Source organism: Zootoca vivipara, chromosome 12 (genome assembly GCF_965207765.1).
Source record: "Zootoca vivipara chromosome 12, rZooViv2.hap1.1, whole genome shotgun sequence".
Lineage (NCBI taxonomy): Eukaryota > Metazoa > Chordata > Lepidosauria > Squamata > Lacertidae > Zootoca > Zootoca vivipara.
The window spans coordinates 53,774,129-53,796,513 of NC_142595.1; the positions used below are offsets into that span (position 1 = coordinate 53,774,129).

The 22,385-nt window shown below is 51.8% G+C and overlaps 1 protein-coding gene and 1 non-coding gene across 3 annotated transcripts; one reads left to right on the top strand and one right to left on the bottom strand.

Moving 5' to 3' along the window:
• Window positions 1-1,502: 1,502 nt before the first annotated feature.
• PELP1 (proline, glutamate and leucine rich protein 1) lies at window positions 1,503-22,339 on the bottom strand. Of its 2 annotated transcripts, none has more exons than XM_088655983.1 (18): window positions 21,996-22,339; window positions 21,739-21,803; window positions 21,216-21,321; window positions 20,885-21,034; window positions 20,262-20,333; window positions 20,103-20,162; window positions 19,371-19,521; window positions 16,696-16,825; window positions 16,503-16,590; window positions 15,324-15,412; window positions 14,953-15,069; window positions 14,154-14,304; window positions 13,437-13,578; window positions 9,271-9,326; window positions 8,326-8,532; window positions 6,018-6,827; window positions 4,190-4,891; window positions 1,503-1,823 (listed from the first exon to the last, which is right to left on the bottom strand). In XM_088655983.1, the coding sequence occupies exons 1-18, from the start codon at window positions 22,191-22,193 to the stop codon at window positions 1,731-1,733; spliced, it is 3,387 nt and encodes a 1,128-aa protein (XP_088512109.1). In that variant the 5' UTR covers window positions 22,194-22,339; the 3' UTR covers window positions 1,503-1,730. The 2 variants fall into 2 exon arrangements, with proteins under 2 accessions (XP_088512109.1, XP_088512108.1); XM_088655982.1 differs by having other exon boundaries at window positions 1,503-1,826.
• TRNAE-CUC (transfer RNA glutamic acid (anticodon CUC)) lies at window positions 9,664-9,739 on the top strand. The gene has a single exon. It is a non-coding gene; the product is annotated as a tRNA-Glu (tRNA).
• Window positions 22,340-22,385: the final 46 nt, after the last annotated feature.

Below are 22,385 nucleotides of genomic sequence, written 5' to 3' on the forward strand. Positions count from 1 at the left end.
CAAGTACCAGTAAGTATCTGGGAGGGGATCCTTGAGTACCTGGTGGGGAAAAACAATGGGTCCAGGTGTGAGTATTGCCTCTGGCTTCGGAGGGTCGGGAATGGCAGGAGATGGTACCTGAATGGATTATGGATATGCAGAGGAGCACCACCCTGGCTACGTGACCTCTCGCTTAAAGGATTATGGCTGTTCCCTGCATCCCTGAGAGCCCTTGGCCAGAATCGCAAAAGGGGGTTTCATTTAGAAATACAGAAACACGGTATTCATTCATCAAGAAATATGGTTACATAGAGTCTCAGGCAACAGAGAAAGGGTAGGAAAGGGAGCCTTTATTACACAGGGCTTGACCTTGAGGGGTTCGTGTTGGTGCTAGAGTGGTGTTGTAGGATCAGACGGGGTCCCCTTGAGGGCATTTGTGCCAATCTTGATTCCCAAATGAAGCCTCGTTTGGGTGCCCCCCCCCTATAAAATTCCCTAACAGTAAATATCTCCTTTTTTGTTGATTAAGTTTTGGGGGCAGGGTCCAGGAGGCTCAGATTACTGCCACCAGACCTCCCCCTTCATGATGTACCTCTGATGAATCTAGTATGGGTGATGCTTCGGGGGGGGGGGGGTTGGGCTGAAACCAATTTCAAATTTTTATTTAAGGGCAGGGCACCTTTGTTTTGGGTTCCTTCCTTGTTCTCCTGCGTGAGGGGAAGGACCCTGTTGCAACAGCAAAAATAAAGGCTTTGCTTCTCAAACTTATCTGGTTGGCCTCTGTTATATTCTCCGACCGATGGAGAACCCAATAAGGGCTCTTGTGTACCCCATAAGGAATACGGGCAGATTTTTGCATATAACACACACACACATTGACAAGCACCTCTAATGAGTCTAAGCCAGGCATGTCAAACCTGCGGCCCTCCAGATGTTTTGGCCTACAACTCCCATGATCCCTAGCTAGCAGGACCAGTGGTTGGGGAAGATGGGAATTGTAGTCCAAAACATCTGGAGGGCCGAAGTTTGGGGATGCCTGGTCTAAGCCATTGGAGGTGATTCCACTGCTTGTTGATACTGGCTGGGAGGTGGGGTGTGTGTGTGCCATGCATTGGGTAGAGGTGAAGCTTGAGCTGATCTGGTTGGTTTGTGGCCTTCACACCAAGCTACCCCTGCGACACTCGATTGCAGCATTCAATGGAAGGTCTGGCAGGATGCTAGAGACGGCTGGCTGCAGAACTTTAAGCTGATCCTTCATACACCAAGCTCAACTTATTTCACGGAGCCTCTTATTTCACGGAGTGACAATATAAAAAAGGATCTGTCTACTGATCAAGTGCACACGTGTTGGAACACAGGAAAGCCGGACTCGCGAGGGTCTAGTCCAACCCGCTCGTTCTTTCCATCCGTTCATTCAGATGCTGCCGTCCGGGGCAGCATAAATATTCCACCTTGATCCCCCCACATGGGTCCAACTCGCCCTGTTGCCTTTGCCCCGGTTGTACCACAAACCAAAGTGAACATACAGTATAAAGAAATTTTATTGAACGTCTTTTGTATTTTAAAAAAACAAATGCAAAACCTTCCTCCCCCCCAAAACACAAACACATAAAAAAGAGAAAATAGAGGCTTCTAAATCCAGAAGGCAGTGATGCGCACAGCGGGGAGCGTCTGTTTCAGGGATCACAGGGCCACTCTTCTCAGCCCCCATTTCGCCTACCACCATGGACCACGGCGGTTCCAGCACCCCCTCAGGAACTGGGTTCGGACGGCACCTTCTCCTCATCTGGGGGACAGTCCACAAAGTCAGCCAACATGGCTTCTGTTTCATCCACTTCTGTGCCCTGCTGTGGAAGAATATTAGGTGGGATCACTTCATTGCCATTGTTGGTATGCCAACTCACCCCACCGCCCACCGCCTATCTGAAGTATCCCCCCCCCCCAAAAGCGCCTGTTAAATATATTTGGGTGCTTAGCTGAACAAAGTTTTGAAGACCGGCAAAAAAGACAGCATTTCTGCACTCAGTCTAAAAAAAGACGTACACACAGAGTAAACCCAGAATGCAGGCCTTAGAGAATCACAGAATTGTAGCGTTGGAAGGGACTTTCCCAAGGGTCATCTAGTCTAACCCCCCTGAAATGCAGGAATCACAGCTGAAGCATCGCTGACGGAAGGCAATCCAACCTATTAAAAAACCTCCAATGCAGGCAGGAGAGCCCGTCACCTTCCATTCACTCTGCCGTTGATTGGCTCTTACCCTCAGAAAAGCCTCAATTTTTAGTATCTCCTTTCTTGCAATTTGAAACCATGGGTTCGGATCCTGCCCTCCAGAGCAGGAGATAACAAGCTCGCTCCATCTTCCTTGTGACAACCCTTCAGATATTGGAAGACGTCTCTCATGTCTCCTCTTTTCCAGGCTAAACCTCTCCATCTCCCCCCATTGTTCCTCTTAAATAAGGCTGGGTTTCCAGGCCCTTCGCCATCCTGCTCACCCTCCTCTGCACACCTTCTCGTTTCTCAGCAATATCCTTCTGGAACTGGGGTGCCCAAAATTGGACCCAGGGCCCCAAGTGGGGTCTGACCATTGTTCCCAGCTGCCACTGCAAGGCCCCTCGCTGCTCCCTCCAAAGCTGGAGAGACTGCAGAACATGCCCCCCCCCCGGCCATAAACCACCCCAGCTCCAGAAGCAGACAGAGCCTTCCTCTTGAGGAACCTGCCCTGGACACCCCCCCTCCCTCCAGACTCTCCGCCGCCCCAGAGAGGACTTTTTCTGCCATCCAAAGTCTAGCCAGGATTATTTAGATTGTTCTTAATGACAATTTGTGCTCTTAAAAAAACAAAACGCCGTCAAAATATTCCACGACACAGCGGCCTGGTTGCATCCTTCTCCTGCTAAAGGTTCTCTGGGTGGGCTTCCCCAACCAGAAAGCGGTACAGCAAAGGCGCCTGCTTGATCTCAAGAGGCGGGGAATTCCAAAGGGCAGGGGCTGCCACAGTTCTTACAAAAGCGGCAGGGCCAGATCCGCCGGCAGAACCGGCCAAGTGGGAGCATGTGGGGCAAAGCGATCTCACAGGTAAACTACTTTCAGACACAGGTAGGTAGCCGTGTTGGTCTGAGTCGAAGCAAAATAAAAAAAATTCCTTCAGTAGCACCTTAAAGACCAACTAAGTTTATATTTTGGTATGAGCTTTCGTGTGCATGCACACTTCTTCTTTTGGTATCTGAAGAAGTGTGCATGCACACGAAAGCTCATACCAAAATATAAACTTAGTTGGTCTTTAAGGTGCTACTGAAGGAATTTTTTTACTTTCAGACAACAACCCACATTACGAAGTTCATGCGGGTTTTTTGCCGTGTTAACTGTTCAAAAGCCTTAACGTTGTTGCTGTTGCAAATTTTTCTGATTGACAATTTATCATCATCATCATCACCAAAACCACCACCCTTTTGCAAACCACTTTGAGGTTTACTTATTTGCTTCATAAAATCTTTATGTGGTTTCATTGAGAAAACCTTTCCGGCTTTGAGGCTTTTCCCTCTACAATCGATCAGCGAAGAGATTTTGTGAAGCAAAACAAATGAATAAATAGAAAACAGCACCGTGTAGAAGTCAAACAAACAGCTTAATTTGGAAAGAGAAGAATCAGCTGTAAACTGATATTATTTCACTCCCTCTTTTGCCCTTTCTTGGGGGGGGGGGGAGAAAATGAGACCCGGGACAGAGGACAGAACAGGAGAAATGTGAGTATCTGGAAGGGGGTCCCAAGCGATCATTGTTCTTATTTTTATTACGCATTTTGCGTTTATTAGATTGTAATTTTACCCTGCGAATGCCCTGAGATCTATAGGTCTACAAATTTACCAAACAAAACAAAACCCTTCCTCCACCTGTAATGCCTTCATAATGGAGTCATAGAATTGAGAAGTTGGAAGGGACCACGGGGGGGGGGGCACCTAGTCCCACCCCCTGCAGTGCAGGAACCTTTTGCCCAACGTGGGGCTCGAACCCACGACCCTGAGATGAAGAGTTTCCTGCTACCGACTGAGCTGTCCCAGGTTCCTTTCCCCCTGGAACTTCAACGCCACACCCTGAGCTCCACTATCGCTCCCCGTACAGAATCCAGATAACGAAGGTGTATTATTCCCCACGTGTGCAGAGCGGGGAGACAGCTGTGCCCTCTCTTCCCACCCTGCCCCTCATGCCCACCTCCTCGTCCGGCAGTGGCTCCTGCTTCTCTGATTCTCCCCGCAGCGCTGCAGCCTCGGGGGCCGCCCCTCCTGGCTCCCTCCGGCCCCCTTCGTGTACCACCACTTCCTCCTCCTCCTCTTCTTCCTCCTGCCCCTGCGGAGATGTGGTCTGGGGGGCAGCTGCAGCCGCAGGGCCCTCCTCCTCCTCCTCCTCCTCGAGGGGCTGCTTCTCGCCCTGCTCCTCCTCCAACTTCACAGAGGGCAGGGGGGCCGCACTGGGGAGGGGGGGCTGCCCTTCAGCCGTCCGCAAAGGAGACGCCTGGCCTTCTGCCTCCCCCGGGTCCCGCTCCGGCTGGCCTCCTTCCTCTTCCTCCTCTCCCATTTCCTCTGGGGGGTGGAAGGCTTCCTCGTCCACCTCCATCAGGAGCCCGGCGGCCGCCTCTTCGTCTTCCTCGCCGTCCTCTTCCTCCTCCTCCAACTTGGGGGGCTCATCCTTGATGGGCAAGAGCTCCGGTGGCTCCTCGTCATTCCGGTGGGGCGGCAGTGGGGGCAGCACCTTCCGCTCCTCCTCCTCCCCCTCTTCCTCCTCCTCCTCCTCTGTCAGGCCTTCCTCCTCATCCTCTTCCTCCTCCGTCAGGCCTTCCTCCTCGTCAAACTCCTCGTCCTCGTCCTCCTCCAGATCCTCCCCAAACTCCTCGTCCTCTTCGTCGTATTCTTCCTCCTAGCCAGCAAAAAAAAAAGGGTGGGAGGGAGAGAATCAGAACTGTAGAATTGGGAGAGGGACACCCAAAGGCCATCCAGCCCAACCTGTGCGCAGGAACCACAGCCTGATGGCCACCCAGCAAAGGGCAGCTACCCAACGCCAGCAAAGGGCAGTTTGCTACCTTGCGAGGGACCCCGCTGAGGGTCATGCAGCCCAACCCCTTGCCACCCAGGGGGGAAAGAAACATGGCTAGGCTTGCCCTCATCCCGCAACCACGAATCGGGGCCCAGAGCAAGCCCCGTCTTCACCTGTCAGGTGTGTGGCTAACAGCTGTGGCTTGAGGAGGATGTAAACATTAGAGACCAAAGGTGTCTGGTTTTGATTTTAAAAACAATATTTCAATACTAATGGCATTTAACCTCAAGATGAAATCCATCAGGGAATGATTTCTGTGAGGCTCCTGCGTGCCGACATTTTACAACCCTTGTGCTCTCTAGGCCATAAACTAACATTGCTATCTAAGCCTCAAAGTGGCACCAACAGCCAATGATGATGTTTTCCTAAGTCGATATTTCAAGTTGGCAACCCAGCCTCTTCCTGAAGCTTCCCGAGATGTGAGGGAGGGGCTGGAATGTCAACAGCCTTGCCATGGGAACGTTTGGGGGTGAAAGTGCGACAACCGAGACCCACGTGGCCTGAGCACTTGGGGGGAGCAGAAACCGGTAGGGAGCCATGCGTGTTTTATATCCCATGACCTGTAAACTTTTCTCAATGTTTGATGGCTCTTGGTTTTCATGGCTCTGTGTGCGTGATCCGTTTGCAGCTACTATATAAGCAAAGTTAAGTTGAGCTCTGTCCTATTGCAAGAGCAGATAATAAACTGGGTCCCTAACGGGTCTGCTGGACTTGAGTTTATTTCCTTGGTTCTGAGTTTTATTTAAAGGTGTTCCCTTCCCCTGGGTAATGTCCTGGTGGTGGTGAAGTAAAATCCTTACCCCAGAGGGGAAAGCAGGGATGAATTTGACCCACAGGGTCACAGCACCTCCCGCCCCACAAGCCCTGCCTCTTCACTGCCTGGCAATAATAATAAAACATAATCCTTAATATGCCCTCCATCTGACTGGCCCCTGCCTCCCCTGTGCACCTCATCCTCATCCTCTTCAAAGTATTCCTCATCCTCCGGGTAGTCGTCTTCATCGTCCTCTTCCTCCTCACTGCTGTTGATGTTGATGACGGTGGGGTCTTCCTCCACCAAGGCGGAGAATGGGGGGTCTAGGGCTGCAGGGGAAGGGGAGGCTGGAAGCGCCAGGACAGCGGCGGGGGCAGAGGGCAGGGGCACAACCAGGGAGAGGGGTGGGGCAGGCGGCTCCGGAGGGGTCTCCTCAGAGGCCGGTGGGGGGGAAGGGGGTGCAGGCGGGGCCGGCGGAGGAGCAGGTGGGGTGGGGATCTGGGCTGGGGTGGCCGCCACTAACATGGCGCTCCCAGGGCCCTTGCTGAGCTGCCCCTTGGGCACAATGACCACTGAGTCGTCCGAGTCACTCTCCAGGGAGATCTCCACATCCTCCTCCTCCTCTTTGTCGTAGTGGACGAAGACCGAACGGCGCAGCTTGGCGCCCAGAGCCGCCTCTGCCGCCCCGGGGGATGTGGGCAGGGAGGGCTCCTCGGGGGCCAGGCGGGGGGGCAGCTGGGCCGGCGAGGCCAGGCCCGGTGGGGGCAGCCCCAGGGGGTTGGCTGCCGAGGAGCCGGGGGGAGGAAGGAGGAGGCGGGGGGCAGAGAAGGGGGCGGGGGGCGCCGGGCGGAAGGGTGAGGCCAGGGCGGGGGAAAGCTCCGAGGGGCCTGGAGGGGGTGCTTGGGGACCCCCCGGGGGGACGGCCAGCGGGAGCTGCAGGGAGGGCACCCTGGGGTGCAGGAGGGCATTGCAGACAGCCAGGGCCTCCGTGCAGAAGGAAGAGACCTGCAGAGGGGAGGAGGGAAATAAATGCCTTGAAAGAGGGGGGTGGGAGGGGCATTTTCTAAATTATTTTCATTCTTATTTTCATTCTTACATTTTTTCTTATTACTATTATAATTTTTAATTCGCAAACCGCCTTTCATCTGTTGATCTCAGGACCCTTCCCAACATAAAAATACAAGATGAAACCACAAAACACTGATTACATGATATCCTTATTTATACATATAGTTATTTATACCTAACGGGACTCAATTTCATTTAACAGATAAAAATAAGAGCAGGCTGAGAACTTAAGGGGGTGGGGGAGAAACAATAATTAAAAAATGATTAAACATCCACAGAATTAAAACTATACACCCACCCATTAAAACCATGCAAATAATTACAGTACAATTAGAGGTGCGGTCTCCTTTCTGATGCACAGATATGGGGAAATGGAGGGAGAGGACAAATGGGAAATCTATCTCCCATTTGCACAAAAGGAAGAGCTTAGATCAGAACCAGAACCAGGATACATAGAGGAGAAAATAGGGTGGGGGGGAGATTCAGGTAGCCAGGAAATTCAGGGAGCTGGGGCTAAAGGATAACTATTTCAAAACTGCCTACGAATGGTATTTTAGCACCTTATAGACTGAACTCAATAGGTCAGTCAAGATCAGACAAAGGCTGGAGACCTGGATTAAATAAAGCACGTCTTTCGGAATTGTTCCCAAAGAGAAATATTTGGGAAATCAGTGCAGGCCAATATATGTCCTACACCCTCGGGACCTGCAATGTTTTCCCCGCACTATCCAAAAAATGTTATTCTGGAAAATGAACAAGAAATAACGCTCACCCTCACTGCTGCAGCTAACATAGAAATGGTTCCGAATGGGAGAAAAGGCCATTTCCTACTCTAGGTGAACGGAGGGAGGAAACTGGGGTTGCGTCAACAATGACTCACCCCCCCCCCTTATCGCAGAAGAAAACCTACTAAAGCAGCAGCCCAACAGGCTGGGGGGGGAGTGGGCCTTTTCTGTGCTGCTCTGGAGCAACAAGCTCAAGGATCGAGCCCAACCTTAAGCGGCTTCCAACCGACTGTAGCAGCTATTTCCTTACCTTGGTTTACTTTCTAATAATAATATTATTACCATTATGCTCCCCATTTGACTGCATTGCCCCAGCCACTCCTGGGAGGCTTTCAACAACGTATTAAAACACAAAAAACTCAAAACATTAAAAACCACCCTGTATTATTTATGAATAATTCTCTTAAAAACACCTAACAGGGCCCAGCCAGGGGGTTTACTTCCTGCCTCCAGGACTGGCGAAGCCCCTTGAAACAAATCAATGGTAAAAAGGAGAGGGGGATGGAGGAATGGGCTGGCTCAGCAGGAACCTCCAGGCCGGGAGGCAGTCTACCTGCTGGGCAGAGACTGGGCTGGAGGGGGGGGGAAGGGGGCTCTTCCCTGTGGGCCAAACCCCAAGTGGATGTTGGGGGAGAGAGAGAGAGACTCACCTGGAGGTTGGGGTCGGTGCGCCCCTGGCTGAACAAGCGGAGGGCGCAGTGGAAAGGGGGCGGCCAGGAGGGTGGGGGGGCCAGCACCAGCGCCAGGAGGAGGCGGTGCAGCTCCTTGCGGCAGGCGGCACTGGCGTAGGGGGACCCCGGGAGGGTCTCGGCCTGACCCAGGCGGATCAGCAGGGGGACCACCAGCTCTTGCAGCCTCTGGGGGGAGGAAAAAGGATAAAGAGAAGTTGCTTGGGGGGGCGCAAGACGGTCTGGGGGATCCTCCTGACCCTCCCTAGCGCAGGGAGGCTCCCCCTGCTCCCCACCATGAGCAAAAGGAGGCAGACAGGGAACCGACAGACTCCCTGCCCTGCTCTGACTATTATTCTATCATGCCCTCTCATCTCTCCAAAAAGGGAGGGATATAAATTCAACAAATAAAAAAGTCGCTTCAGGTTGTTGTGACCAAAAAACCCCCCACAACAACAAAGCAGCTGGACAGCTCATTTATTTCATCTCATAAAATTTATACACCACCTGACTGTAAAGAAATCAATCTTGAAGCAGCTTCACAAAGAGAATAAAACAGTTACTGTTTATTTAAGAAGCTATTTAGAATATTCAACGGGATTGAAATCAGCAATCAACATAAACAGATTTGAACGTAGTAATAATGATCACAGATCACATCTGAAATTATCCTTCTCCCTCCCCTTGTCCTCCATCAAACTTCTTTGCATCATTTTCCCGCACTGTAAGCTCCATGGGGCAGAGACGCCACCGGCAAACCACCACAGCGCTGTGAGGGGAAGGATCTCTCCGGAAACCAAGCACTGGGCTCGGCCACCAGGATTCGCACTCCACCCCACCCCCTTGCCTGGTAGCCCAGACCCCCAAGTCCCTCAGGGCTGCCCCCACAGCCCCCTCCCCCTTGGAGGAAGCCCACCCCCCACTCACCTTGTGGACCTGCTCCTTCATCAGGCTTCCGGTGAGGAGGACGGCACGGCTCAGGCCTGGGGGGGTGGGGGTGGAGAGAGGACAGTTTAGTCGGGGGTGTGCGAGTTTGGGGTGAGGGGGATTGGAGAAAGCAGAGCCCCATGCCCGGCCCCCTCTCCACCCCACTGCTAAGCATTCATTTCCTATTGAAGCTTTTTTGAAACAATAGATTGGACTGGACCAGTGGCTCCCAATTGGGGGTCCCCCAGGGGGTCTGCGGCCCCATTCAGGTTCCAGGTTAGGGGGTCCATGGCTTGGCTTTAGAAAAACAGGGGGTCTGTGGTACTTAAGTTCTTTGGGAGCCCTGGGCTAGACGACTCTGGAGGGTTCCTTCCAGCTCTGCCACGCTAGGATTCTGCGATAGCTCAGTGGGTAGAGCGTGAGACTCTCAATTTCAGGGTCGTGGGTTCGAGTCCCACATTGGGCAAAAAGTTGCCTGCAGGAGTTTGGCCCAGATGGCCCTCGTGGCCCCTGCCAGCTCTGTGATTCTATGGGGAGCTCCCTTCTAGGGCTCAGTTTGCATCACAAACATTAGAAAGGCAGAACATCCAGGGAGAACCCCAGAATTGCAGGCTTGGGAGGGGGCCATCCAGCCCAACCCCTGGCAAACAAAGAGGAGGTGACCGACTCCCAGATCATCCAGTGAATTTCAGGACTGAGTAGGGACTCCTCTGCTATGGGGCAGCTCTATATATTAAGTCTGTAAATAAAAATGGGGGAAAGCAAAATGTCCCTTACAGAAGGATCGGAGTAAAATAAAAAAATTCCTTCAGTAGCACCTTAAAGACCAACTAAGTTTTTATTTTGGTATGAGCTTTCGTGTGCATGCACACTTCTTCAGATACAGTGAAATGGAAGTTTCCAGGCACTTATGTAGAGAAGGGGTGGGGAGGGGTGGGGATGGGGAGGGGGGATCACTCAGAAGGGTGGTGGAAATGGGTGATTGACTGACTGATAGCTGTTGATGACCGCAAACGACTGCAAATGGTTTTGCATGAAAAAGCAAGGGTTGAGATGGCTGAAGATCGCTTATCATGTATAATGAGATAAGAACCCGATATCTCTGTTCAAACCAGGTCCCTCCATGGTTTTGAGCTTGGTGATAAGTTGCAATTCAGCAACTTCTCTTTCCAGTCTATTTCTGAAATTCTTTTGTAGTAAGACAGCTACTTTGAGATCTTGTATAGAATGTCCTGGGAGATTGAAGTGTTCTCCTACTGGTTTTTCTGTCTTCTGGTTCCTGATGTCAGATTTATGTCCATTTATCCTTTGGCGTAGGGTTTGGCCTGTTTGTCCAATATAGAGAGCTGAAGGGCACTGTTGGCATTTGATGGCATACACAATGTTAGAGGATGAGCAATTAAATAGTCCTGAGATGGTATGTTGGATGTTGTTGGGGCCAGTAATGGTGTTGTCTGGGTGTATGTGGCAGCAAAGTTGGCATCTGGGTTTATTGCAGGCTCTGGTACCAGTGTCCATGTTAAGTCTGGTGGTTGTATTATTGTGGGTGAGGAGTTGTTTAAGATTGGGTGGCTGTCTGTAGGCAATGAAAGGTCTTCCTCCCAGAGCTTGAGAAAGGGAGCTGTCATTGTCCAGGAGAGGCTGTAGATCTCTGATGATGCGTTGTACTGTTTTAGCTTGGGAGCTGTATGTGATGACTAGTGGTGTTCTGTTATTTTCTTTTTTGGGTCTGTCTTGCAGCAGGTTCTCTCTAGGTATCTGTCTGGCTCTGTTGATCTGTTGTTTAACTTCATCAGGTGGATATTTTAGTTCTAAAAAGGTTTGCTGTAGATCTCTTAGGTGAGATTCTCTGTCTGTAGAGTTGGAACAGATGCGGTTGTAACGTAAGGCCTGGCTGTATACGATGGATTGTTTGGTATGTTTGGGATGGTAGCTAGAAGCATGTAGATATGTTTGTCGGTCAGTTGGTTTTCTGTATAAGGTGGTGTCTATACGTCCATCCTGTATTTTTATAGTAGTGTCCAAAAAATGTATTTCTTGCATAGATTGGTTCATTGTTAGGTTGATGGTGGGGTGAAAGTCATTGAATGTCTGGTGGAAGGTTTCCAGGGTCTGTTGTCCATGTGTCCAGATAATAAAAATATCGTCAATGTATCGCAGGTACAGGAGAGGTTTGAGTGGGTAGGAGTTAAGGAAACGTTGTTCTAAATCTGCCATGAAGATGTTGGCATACTGTGGGGCCATGCGGGTGCCCATGGCTGTGCCGCTGATCTGGAGGAACAGGTCATCACCAAATTTGAAGTGGTTGTGGGTAAGGACAAAGTGGCAGAGTTTGGTAGCAAAGTCCGCTGTGGTTTTATCTGAAATGGTGTTCCTTATGGCTTGTAAACCATCATTGTGTGGGATGTTGGTATATAGAGATTCCACATCCATAGTGGCTAGTATAGTATTGTTAGGAAGATTGTTCAAATATTGTATTTTCCTCAGAAAATCTGTGGTGTCACGTACGTAGCTGGGAGCACTGATAGCATATGGTTTCAGAACAGAGTCCATATAGCCGGAAACACCCACTGTAATGGTGCCAATACCTGAGATGATGGGGCGTCCTGGGTTTCCTGGTTTGTGTATTTTGGGTAGAAGATAGAAAGTTCCTGGCCGAGGTTCCGCTGGTGTGTTTGTGAGGATCTGTTCTTGGATGTGTAGGGGTAGCTCCTTAATAATCTTGTTCAGTTCTTTTTTGTATGCTTGTGTGGGGTCTGAGTCCAATTTCATGTAAAAGGCAGTATTGGAAAGTTGTCTGTGGGCCTCTTGGATGTAATCAGTTTTGTTCATGATGACGACAGCTCCACCCTTGTCTGCCTCTTTAATTATAATGTCTGGGTTGTTCCTGAGATTTTCTATGGCTCTCCTTTCAGCATGGTTTAGATTTTGTTGTAAGCGATGGTGTTTTCTGGTCACATCCGTTTGGATTCTGTGGCGGAAGCATTCGATGTACAGATCTAGTGTGGTATTGCGTCCATCAGGAGGGGTCCATGTGGAGTCCCTTTTTGTGTAACTTCTTTTCGGTGGTAGTTGGTGGTCAATGTTCTGTTCATTGATGCGTTTGGAGGGTGATGGTTGTTCCCCAGTAAGTTGAGAGGTGTTGTGTTGTGGGGATGTAGTTTGTTCTACTTTGTCTTGTTCTTGTGTGTGATGAAAATACTCCTTCAGGCGTAAACGGCGGAAAAATGCTTCCAGGTCCCCGCAGAACTGAATCATGTGTTGGGATTTGGCAGGGCAGAATGATAGTCCCCGTGAAAGGACGGATTCCTCAGCTGGGCTGAGTGTTTGCTGTGAAAGATTGACAATGTTGTTGATCTTGTTTTGATTGGTGGCCTGTAGGTTGGAAAGGTTGCAGAGTTTTTTATTTTTCTGGTTCTTCAGTAACTCCAGTTGAGAGTGGTAAATGGTTTGTTTTTCCTTGTGGATCGAAGGATCGGAAATACTTTCCTGAAAGACTTAATTTGTTTTATTCTGGATTGTTTTCATGTGATGAATCACTTTGAGATTTCCTCTTTAAAACATAGAGGAGTGTAGAAATGAAATGTACAACAAACTCCACTGGGGGTGGGGGCAGGAAAGGTGCCTAGACCAGGGGTAGGAAACCTAAGGCCCGGGTGCAGCACAATCGCCTTCTCAATCCGGCCCGGGAATCAGTGTGTTTTTACATGAGTGGAATGTATTCTTTTATTTAAAATGCATCTCTGGGTTATTTGTGGGGAGAGGAATTCGTTCATTTTCCCCCTTTCAAAATATAGCCTGGCGTCCCACATGGCTTGAGGGACAGTGGACTGACCCACGGCTGAAAAAGGTTGCTGACCCCTGGCCTAGACATTCCCCGGTGGCAACCACAATGGAGATGTAAGCTGCCATTTGGCAATTTGCTGATATATCTGGGTTTCTAGCACTGCCTCTCAGCTTATTGCAGAATGCCCCCCCTCCCCCCAGGCAGGCACCCCCGGAATGGTGGGACACCCCAAGATACCTCTGTTCCATGGAGGGAAATGGGGGGCACAGGCAAGGGAAGAAGTATCTCCCCCCCCAAACCAAAGAGGCGGTGAAGATAGAGGGGACCAGCCCCTTCCCTCCTCTCCTTCCCCCAGCGCTTTGCAGGATGCGGCCCTTACCTCGCAAGGCCGCCAAGCAGGTGCTGCTGTTGGCCTGGGAGTCCTGCTTGGGGTGCAGGGATCCCAAAGTGCCAATGTCAGATAGTTTGGGCTTCTTGGGAGCGCTGGGCTTCAGATCCGAGCCTGGCCGGCTGTCCCGCATCTAGACCGCGGCAGAGAGAAAAAGGGATAGGGAAGTTTTTGGTGTCTTATTATGCTTTTATAGTTGTTGGAAGCCATGGAGAGTGGCTGGGGCAGCCCAGTCAGATGGGTGGGGCACAAATGACAAAATAGTAATCATTGTTGTTATTATTTAAAAAAGAGGGAGAGAGGCCAGGAGGGAGGTGGGGGAGGGGAGAGAATTCATCAACGCAGCTCCAATACTTCATTCACATAAAATTTCAATCGAGATTTTCCCCTAATACAACCAGATTGCAGCTACCTAAGATGCAAAAGAGGGGAAAGAAGCAGAAGAAAGTAAGAGATAAAAGGAGAGGAAAAGAGAGAGAGAAAAAGAAAGAAAGAAAGCAGAAACGGAGAAATATTAGCTAAAATTACAAAAGGGGATGATTTTCCATGTACAGTACTAGATGAAAATATAATTATTTAAAACCATCAGTCAGTACAACAAACTATCAACTCCACTTTCTGTTCAACAATATTTCCTACTGTGTCTCGCAGCCCTTCATTTTCTTTTCCCTTTCCAATACTTCTTTTTTCATGGGGCGGGGGGCTCACCTTGAGGGTGTCGGCCGGGGGGCTGATGTCGCTGATCAGGTGACCCAGCAGGGCCTCACTCTGGGTCCTGGGTCCCTGCAGGATGCCACAGGCTGCCCCAGCCGTCTGGACCCACAGATCCAGGACTTCGTAGAGCCGCGTCCGCACAGCACTGAGGAGGAAGGAAGAGGAGCTGGAGGAGGGGGCAGCCTTACAGGCCCCACCCCCCACCCGGGGCTGGTTTCATGGCCATGTAGAATTGGAAGGGGCCCCCAAGGGTCATCCAGCCCAACCTCCTGGAATGTGGGAATCGCAGCCAGAGAACCCCTGACAGGCGGGTACTCGACTTCTGCTTAAAAACCTCCAAGGAGGGAGGCCCACTTAGGAGAGGCCCAGAGAGAGAGAGGAAGGCCTGACCGAGGCAACCCTGCAGGGGTGTCGCTAATGCTGGACTAAGCAGGGGAGGCAGCAGCTGGGGCTGTTGGGGTGGAGGCAGCTTTCGGGACAGTGTGGCATCGCGGAGAGGAATGTCAGGGCCCAGATCCCCCAACTTGGCTGTGAAGCACGCTGGGAGAGCTCAAGGGCTGGCAGCTGCTTCTCAGCCGAAACTCCCTTGTGGGGTGTTGTGGGGAGAACCATGAACACGCCGCCTGCTCGAAAAGCTGGGATGTGAACAATGAAATTCCTGTCTATGGGGTACCTGGGGGTCCTACTTCCCGAATGCTCCCTACTTCTCTAGGTCCCCCTTCGGGTGGTGGTAGTGGTATGCACTGGCCCAGAGCAGCAAGGGCCCCCTCCTCTTCCCCGGCTCCCCACACACCTATAGGGGCGCTCCTGCCCGGGGGGGAAGAGGTCTCGCCCGCTGCTCCACGTGGTCAGGACCTGGGGGAAGAGGCGGCAGAAGGTGCCCCCAAAGCGCACCAGGCGGGGGCCACACCTGCAAAGGGAAAGCAGAGAAGAAGAAGACAAAGAGTTTGGATTTGATATCCTGCTTATCACTACCCGACGGAGTCTCAAAGCGGCTAACAATCTCCTTTCCCTTCCTCTCCCACAACAAACACTCTGTGAGGTGAGTGAGGCTGGGAGACTTCAGAGAAGTGTGACTACCCCAAGATGACCCAGCGGCTGCATGTGGAGGAGCAGAGACCCGAACCCGGTCCCCCAACGCCCTCTCCCCTCCCCGGGACTTACGCCAAGATGAGCGCAGAAAGGAGGTCCAGGGCTTCCAGGTGGACGGAGGGCAAGAGGAGCATCCGCAGGGGGCCGTCGCCAAACCAGCTCTGGAAGGGAGGGGGAGAGGGGGGGTCAGAAGGGAGCAGCACCCCCCCCATCAGCCGTGCAAGCAAAGCAAAGCTTGACAGATGGGCGGAGCATGAAAAGAAGCCAAAAACGCCCCCAATCCCCCCATTATAAAGTGACCAATGTCAATGGATGAATGTCCCCATTACCATCCATTCTACTAGGCTGCATTTTTACTATTATTATTATTATTATTATTATTATTATTATTATTATTATTAGCAATAATAACAGCAATAATTCTACTAAGTTTTGTCATTTCTTAAGTGTTAAGTTTTCAAGTGATATTGAAAAAACCCATTGCAAAAAAGTAAAATCATTACAAAAGAAATAACAATTCTCAAAGTAATAATTTTGATGATGTAACATGTATATACACATATATGCATTATGACATTAACGTATTACAGCAACATATAATTAAAATTCTGCTAAACTTTGTTCTTCCTTAAATGTAAGCTTGTAAGTAATTTACATATATTTTTTTGCGTAAATAAATAAAGCATTCATCCATGTACAAAATGACAATTTAAGGAGCATACCCGTTAGCTACTGCACTGGATGCAGAAGGTCCAATTAGAGGAATTAACGCTACCTACGGGGTTCACCTTGCCCTGGAATTCTACCTTCCCTTCATTTGGTGGCCTCTCTTCCAGCCCCTCTTTGGTGACAAGGAAGGAGGTTCCTACTAAGCACCAGGAAGGCCTTCTTGACAGAAGGAGCTTTTCGAGAGGGGGAGGGGCTCCCCTTCCATGGCAGCTTTTCAGAAGAAGCAAGATGCCCATCATCTCGGATGCTTCAGCTGTAGGGGGTTGGGCGGGGGGGGGGGCCCTCCCAGCTCCAGAACGTAGGATTCTGGGGCCAAAAGGAGCCCAGGAGCAGCAGAGAGGGGCTTTGCTCGCAGGGACAGACTCTGGTCACCTTTGGTACTACGGCGCCCTGAGTGAGGCCAACACTGGGCACCCCCAGAAGAGATCTTCTCCACCGTGGATCTTCTCGGTTGTGTGCCCCCTCGGCTCGGGGAACTGCCCGCCCACCCCTGACCCCAACGCTTCCCCCTTGGCTACTCACAATGTTCTTTGAGGAGATGTTGAGGGCGCGGCAGACGAGGTCCAGGATGTCTTGAACCGGGATGGAGACGGGAGCCACAAAGTCGTTACTGGAACAGCAAATGAAGCGCTGGGTTTAGGGGAGGGGAGAGGGTTGCAAGCACAGTGGCAAGGCGGGAAAGGCGCGGGGGGGGGGGGGAAGAGGGGCTCCCCACCTGAGCATCTGGCAGAGGCATTTGGCCAGTCCGGAGAAGCGATGCTTCAGGTGGAGGATGAAGTTGGCCTCTCCATCTTGGGGGGTCGGGAGCAAGATCTCCACACCAGGCCCTTCGTAGTGCAGAGGATCTGGAGGAGAAGCAGGGGGAGAGAACCCTTCAGGTGCGGTTGCAGAGCTGGAAGAGGGACCCCCAAGGGTCATCTATCCCAACCTGCAGAACAAAGGACAGCTCTAAAGTGGCTTGCAAGGGGGTCCCATGTGCAGCACTTGGCAACATTCAAGAAGAAACATCTTAAAGCACTTAAACATTGGCTTGTTGTGCATATTTACTTATTAAATCTGTATTCCGACCTAGACCCAAATACATCTGTGTATTAGTTCAGTTCAGTCATTAAATACATTAAATCTACTAACTGCATTTAATGATATATATTTAAGTATATGAATCGCATAGGTTAAATACATTGCAGGCCTTTCAATTCACCATACGGAAATTTAATTCAGCGTGTGGCTCGCGGGTTCTGCGATCTGAGAGGTTGGACTGCCCTCGTCTAAGATGTTCATTTAAAGTGCCAATAAAGAACCAAATTAAGAACATGTTGCACAAAGAATCTTTGATCTCAAGTAAGAGCTAGAGGGCTGGGCGATATCTGGTTTTCAACATCACGGTACATCACCAGCTAAATATTGCCATATACTGATGCACCAGGATCTCGGACTTAGATAGCGCTATGTAGAGGTACTGACGGGCTTCACAGTTTCCCCTTCCTTATGATTTTTGCATAACACCCACCCACCCACCACGATTTGTGATATATTACCAGGTCAAAAATTATGAAACCTATATCACAATATGGGCTTCAAACCAGTTTTGGATGAGATACCGATATATTGCTCGGCCCTATTAGATTGAGGTAAGAGGGTGCTTCTTGCAATTAAAAGATGCCCCCCCCCACAAGAGACGGAAGGAGAGCCATTGCAAGCTATTTTAAAATGCTGGACCACAAGGACATAAACCAGTTTTTATTTTTTTTATTTTATCAATACAAGCTCATAGAGAATACAGTAAAAGTCATAAGCGCAGCAGATAAAAAAGCATATAGAAATAGATTTTTAAAATTGGAGACACAATGGGGAGGAAGAAACAGAAAATGACTGAGAATACAATACTGCACTCAACTATCAAAAAAGAAAAAAGAAAGAAAGAAAAAAGAGGGAGGGGGAGTCAATTCAGTTCTCAATAAAATCTCTCCACATATTTATCTGCGGAGCAGCAGGTGTAGTGGGCAGCCCATGGGAGAAAAAGCTGTAACACGCTGAGTGGAAAATTAAGGACTCTTGTTTAAGGAGAATCATAGAATGGAGGCATTGGAAGGGATGCCAGGGGTCATCTAGCCCAACCCCCCGCAATGCAGGAATGTCCCAGTTTCTGGCAGGGCAACACCCCAGACTTCCGCTTGCTCTTCCTCTCGGGAAGCGAGTTCTTTTGGACTTCCCATGGGTGGCCGCTGCTTCCGGCTGCAGCCAGACAGCCAGGAAAAGGGGATTTTGGGAAGACAAACAGCGGGGGTGAAACGAAATGATCATGCAACATGACAGAGGTCTGGGATTTCGCCTGTCTCCTCCGCTGTCAACACCCATCACCGGTCCTGTTTCCATCATGCGGGTTCGGCACAACACGTCAAATCGGCTTGTCAACAAAGCATTTAGCTTAATTGCTCCCTCAAGGGCAGGAGACGCCCCGGCCTCAAATTAGCCGACCGAGCGCATTACGTGAGCAGGATCTGCTGGGAATATGGCCGCTGCAAAACAAGAGCCTCCTGGCTGGGGCTGGGTTTCCCCTCCCCCCAAATGTGGGGCTTCACTCGTGCTTGATCCGGAAGCTGCCCGTCGGTGCAGGATGCTACAGCACGATTGCTGATGGGAGGGAGGTCTTATGCCGCTATTAGTATAGGAAGACCTTAGAAATCTGGGACCAGCTTACTGTTTTTTTAAATTTTAATTAATAAATTCCTTATATATTTTTATGTGCCAGGCGAAAACGTTCTTCTTAAGCCAGGCCTTTGACAGATTAATATTCTACAGCTTTTTAAATGAGTCTGTAGGAAGGGGGAGGTTACTATTTTGCTGTTTATTTTTACTTATTGACTTGTTTTTATCCTGTTCTGCCAGCTGCCCTGAGATCTTGAGATCTTATGATGAAGAGCGGTACATAAATGTAGTAAAATAAAATAAAATAAAAATAAAGATATAATATAAATAGAAAATAAAATAAAAAATATAAAGTAAAAATAATATTTATAATATTTATATATTTATATCCCACCTTCCTCCCTTATTTTACAGTTAAAAATAAGAACCGCTAAAAACTAGTGGAAACAATTAACTATGACGTCGTTTGCGGCTCCTGCTCAGGCTGCACAGAAAAAGCACTTTGGTTCCTGAAATTCGTTCTGATTGTGCAGATAAAATAGAACTGAGAGAACTCTACAGGCTGGGGTGGGGTGGGGGGTCGCAGTGTGTGATAACAGTGCGGCTCCAAGGATCCCCAGAGGGTGGAGATGCCAGGGTAGCATCCTGGCACCGGGTGCAAAATGTGCCTGGCGAATTCTGAGCCCTGCTACCCCCCCCAAGTAACAGCAATATCCACCTTAAAAGTAGGAGGAGACGCACCTGTCTCGGCGCCCTCGTAGAGCGTTCCCAGCAGGCTGTGCAGCGTGGCCAGGAGGCAGTGGGCCTGCTGTCCCCAGCACTCTGTGTACTTGAGCCCCTGCGTGAAGCCGGCGCCCAGGGAGGGCAGGAGGGCGTAGCAGTCGCAGGCCAGCTGGGGGGGAGAAGGAGAAGGAGGCAGAGCATCAGTGGGGCAGCCCAAAAGAGGGGCGGGATCCCCATAGCACTCAAAGAGTCCTGGACTAGGACCTGGGTTTAAATCCCCACCTCACAGAGATTGCATGGGGATTCAATGGGGTCTAGAGCCTGGGAGACCTGACTTCAGCCCCCCCTGCTATGAAGCTGGGCGAGGGTGACCTTGGGGGCCAGTCACAGGCTTCTCTCAGCCTGGCCTACCTCACAGGGTTGTTACAGGGATAAAGTGGGGGAGCTGCATATGCCAGCTTGGGGAATGAAGGCGGGCTGTATAAATGGGATTTATAAAAGAGCCACGAAGCTGCTGACTGGGCCATTCAGGCCCTGCTGGTGGGATTCTTCCCTCTGGGGGCACCTGGTTGGGCAGGGGTGGGGAGGCCGGGATGCTGGGCCCCTCTGGCCTGATCCAACTGCACTCTCTGGGGCTCTTCCTAGGTCTCACAAACACCCCCCCTGCCCCCAGGGGACTTTCCCAGTTTAAACCACAAGGCAGGGGGTCCCTGCGCAGCAGAAGGGCAGGCAAGAGAGGTTCATTTTTACCTGCTGTAGGTGGGGTGTCTCTGCATCCACGCGAGCCAGGAAATAGGCTGCCAGTTTGCCCTGGGGGGGGGGGCAGGGGAAAAAAGGGTGGGGGAGAGAGGTCAGTGGGGATTCTGCAACCCAGTGCTGCTCCTCTGCCCCCCAAAACAGAAGACTTACCCGCAAAGAGCCACATGCCCTGGGGTAAAACATCATGCAGGCCTTGCTTCCTTCCAGGGTGGCAATCTGGCACTGGGAAGAGTCCCAGGGGGAGGCAAGGGGGGGGGGTCAGAAAAGAGAAAAGGGTCAGGGAAGAGTTTTTACTCCGCAGCGAAGCCAGATGCAGGGAGATCCAGGAGGGATCAAAGAAAGACCTTCTTTGTTGAACTGCGGAACTCCCTGCCACAGGGAGACCTCCCGCTGTGGCCTAGGCCTGACCCAGCAGCCGAGCTCTGCTGTCCTCATGGAGCCTCCAGTTGCAGAGGCAGTCTACTTCTGTCCCTTGGTGCAAAGAGGTCTTTGGCCACTGTAACCTCACCCAGCCAGGCTCTGGTGTTCTCATGAAAGGGGGGGAAGTCACATTATGGGGGGGGCAATCTATTTAATTAGCACATTGATTGTTAAATTCCACTTTGACTGTCTTAATATTTATGTACAAATTGTGCTGAATTTCTGATTTTATTAAGCTGGCCCATTAATACTTTCAATTTGTGGGTCTTCAAACATGTTTTGTTCCACCTTGGGGGGGGGGAATGCAGGCCACCCCCAGTTCCCCAACTAAGGTGGGTTGGGGGGGGTCTCACCTCGGGTTTGAGAGCCAGCAAGGAGGTAAGCAGCCCTGGGATGTGGTTGGTGCCAATGTCTCGGGCCAGCTCAGGGATCTGGCAGGAATACTCAAGCAGGTCACGGAGGATGAGGACGGCCAGCTCCATCGTGGGGGGCGGATCCTGAGACTTGGGGGGGGGGAGGGAGAAGAAATGAGGTTAGTGGGGGGCAGCCTTCCTCATCTAACACCGCCCACCCAAAACATCTGAACCACCCAGCCTTCCTGGGGACAGAAAGGGCAGCTTCTGCTGGTGGGTGCAGCTGTGGAGCTCTTGGGCCGGGGGGGGGCACTGCTGCCCCCCCACTCACCTGAATGAGGTGCTGAAGGTTTCGCAGCCACCCCAGGCAGTTCTGGCTGAAGGCTTCGGTGGAGCTCTCTGTCACCAGCAGGGAGAGGAGGCAGAGGCCCTCAAACCTTTGCAGGGAGAAGAAAAAGCAGGCGGCAGGGCAGAGTCAGAGAACTGCACGGCTGGAAGGGGTCCCCAAGGGTCATCCAGCCCAACCCCGGGCCAGACGACGATGTGTCAAGAGAAAAAGGTCCCAGTAGCTTGTGGCTGGTGGGGTTGGACTACATGCCCCTTTGGGTCCCAATTCTGAGACACCTGTGGGTCCACCCGAGGGGGCTGCACTGGTTTTGGAGTGGGGCCACAAGACCCCTGCCACCCCGTTTCACAGAAGTTGTGAAAGGGGATGCTGGGAAATTGGCAGAGTGAGAAGAGCCACCCAGCCACCCCCTGGGTCAGCTCCAGATTCCAAGGAGCTGGGGATGCTGGGAGTTGTAGTCCCCGGCGCCTGTGGGGCATTGGGGGAGGGAGGAGAGGCAGCGACTCACCGGGTTTTGATGGAGCCCAGGCGGGTGTTGCTGAGGCTGACCAGACCCCCCAGGGTGGGCGACGCCTGGAGGGAGGGAGGGAGGGAGGGGGACAGAAGGGACCCAGTCAGAGACCAGCGCGGAGGGGGAGGAGGCGGCGCTCTGCTCATGCTCGGGGGCCCGGGGGCCCCCCACCCTGAGGGGGAGGAGGAGGAAGCGCCAAGGGGAGGCTCCCCCCCCAAGGGGAAAAGGCCCTTCAGACGGGGTGGGTCTCTCACCTGGGCGCCCCCACCGGCCTCCCTGGCGCAGCGCAGCAGCCCGGCCAGGCCCCGGGGCGTCTCCGGGGGGGTCCCCGCCTGCGCGCCCCCCCTCAGCAGCCCCGCCAGGGTCTCCAGCACCAGCCGCCCCGGCGACGGAGCCCCCCCGGGACCCGACGACGAGGAAGGCGCCCCCATCGCTAACGCCGCCGCCGCCATCGCCTCTCATCACCGCCAAGGGCGCATGCGCGGGGCGAGCGCGAGAGGCATGCTGGGAAGCGCCGGGGGGGGGGCTTGAATTGCCCGCCGCGAAGCCGCGCCCCAGGGGAGGGGCTCCGCGAAGCCGCCTCCTTCTCCTCCTCCCCGCCCCCGCCGGAGCCTCTGAGCGCGTGCAGAGAGCGGAGGGGGGCG

Excerpts from the sequence above, each read along its gene's own strand:
- PELP1 (XM_088655982.1), bottom strand. The coding sequence starts at position 22,193 with ATGGCGGCGGCGGCGTTAGCGATGGGGGCGCCTTCCTCGTCGTCGGGT. Across the intron at positions 16,591-16,695 it reads TGCCTCTGCCAGATGCTCAG|TAACGACTTTGTGGCTCCCG; the intron begins GTGGGGAGCCCC and ends TTGCTGTTCCAG. Across the intron at positions 8,533-9,270 it reads TGAAGGAGCAGGTCCACAAG|AGGCTGCAAGAGCTGGTGGT; the intron begins GTGAGTGGGGGG and ends TCCTCCCCCCAG.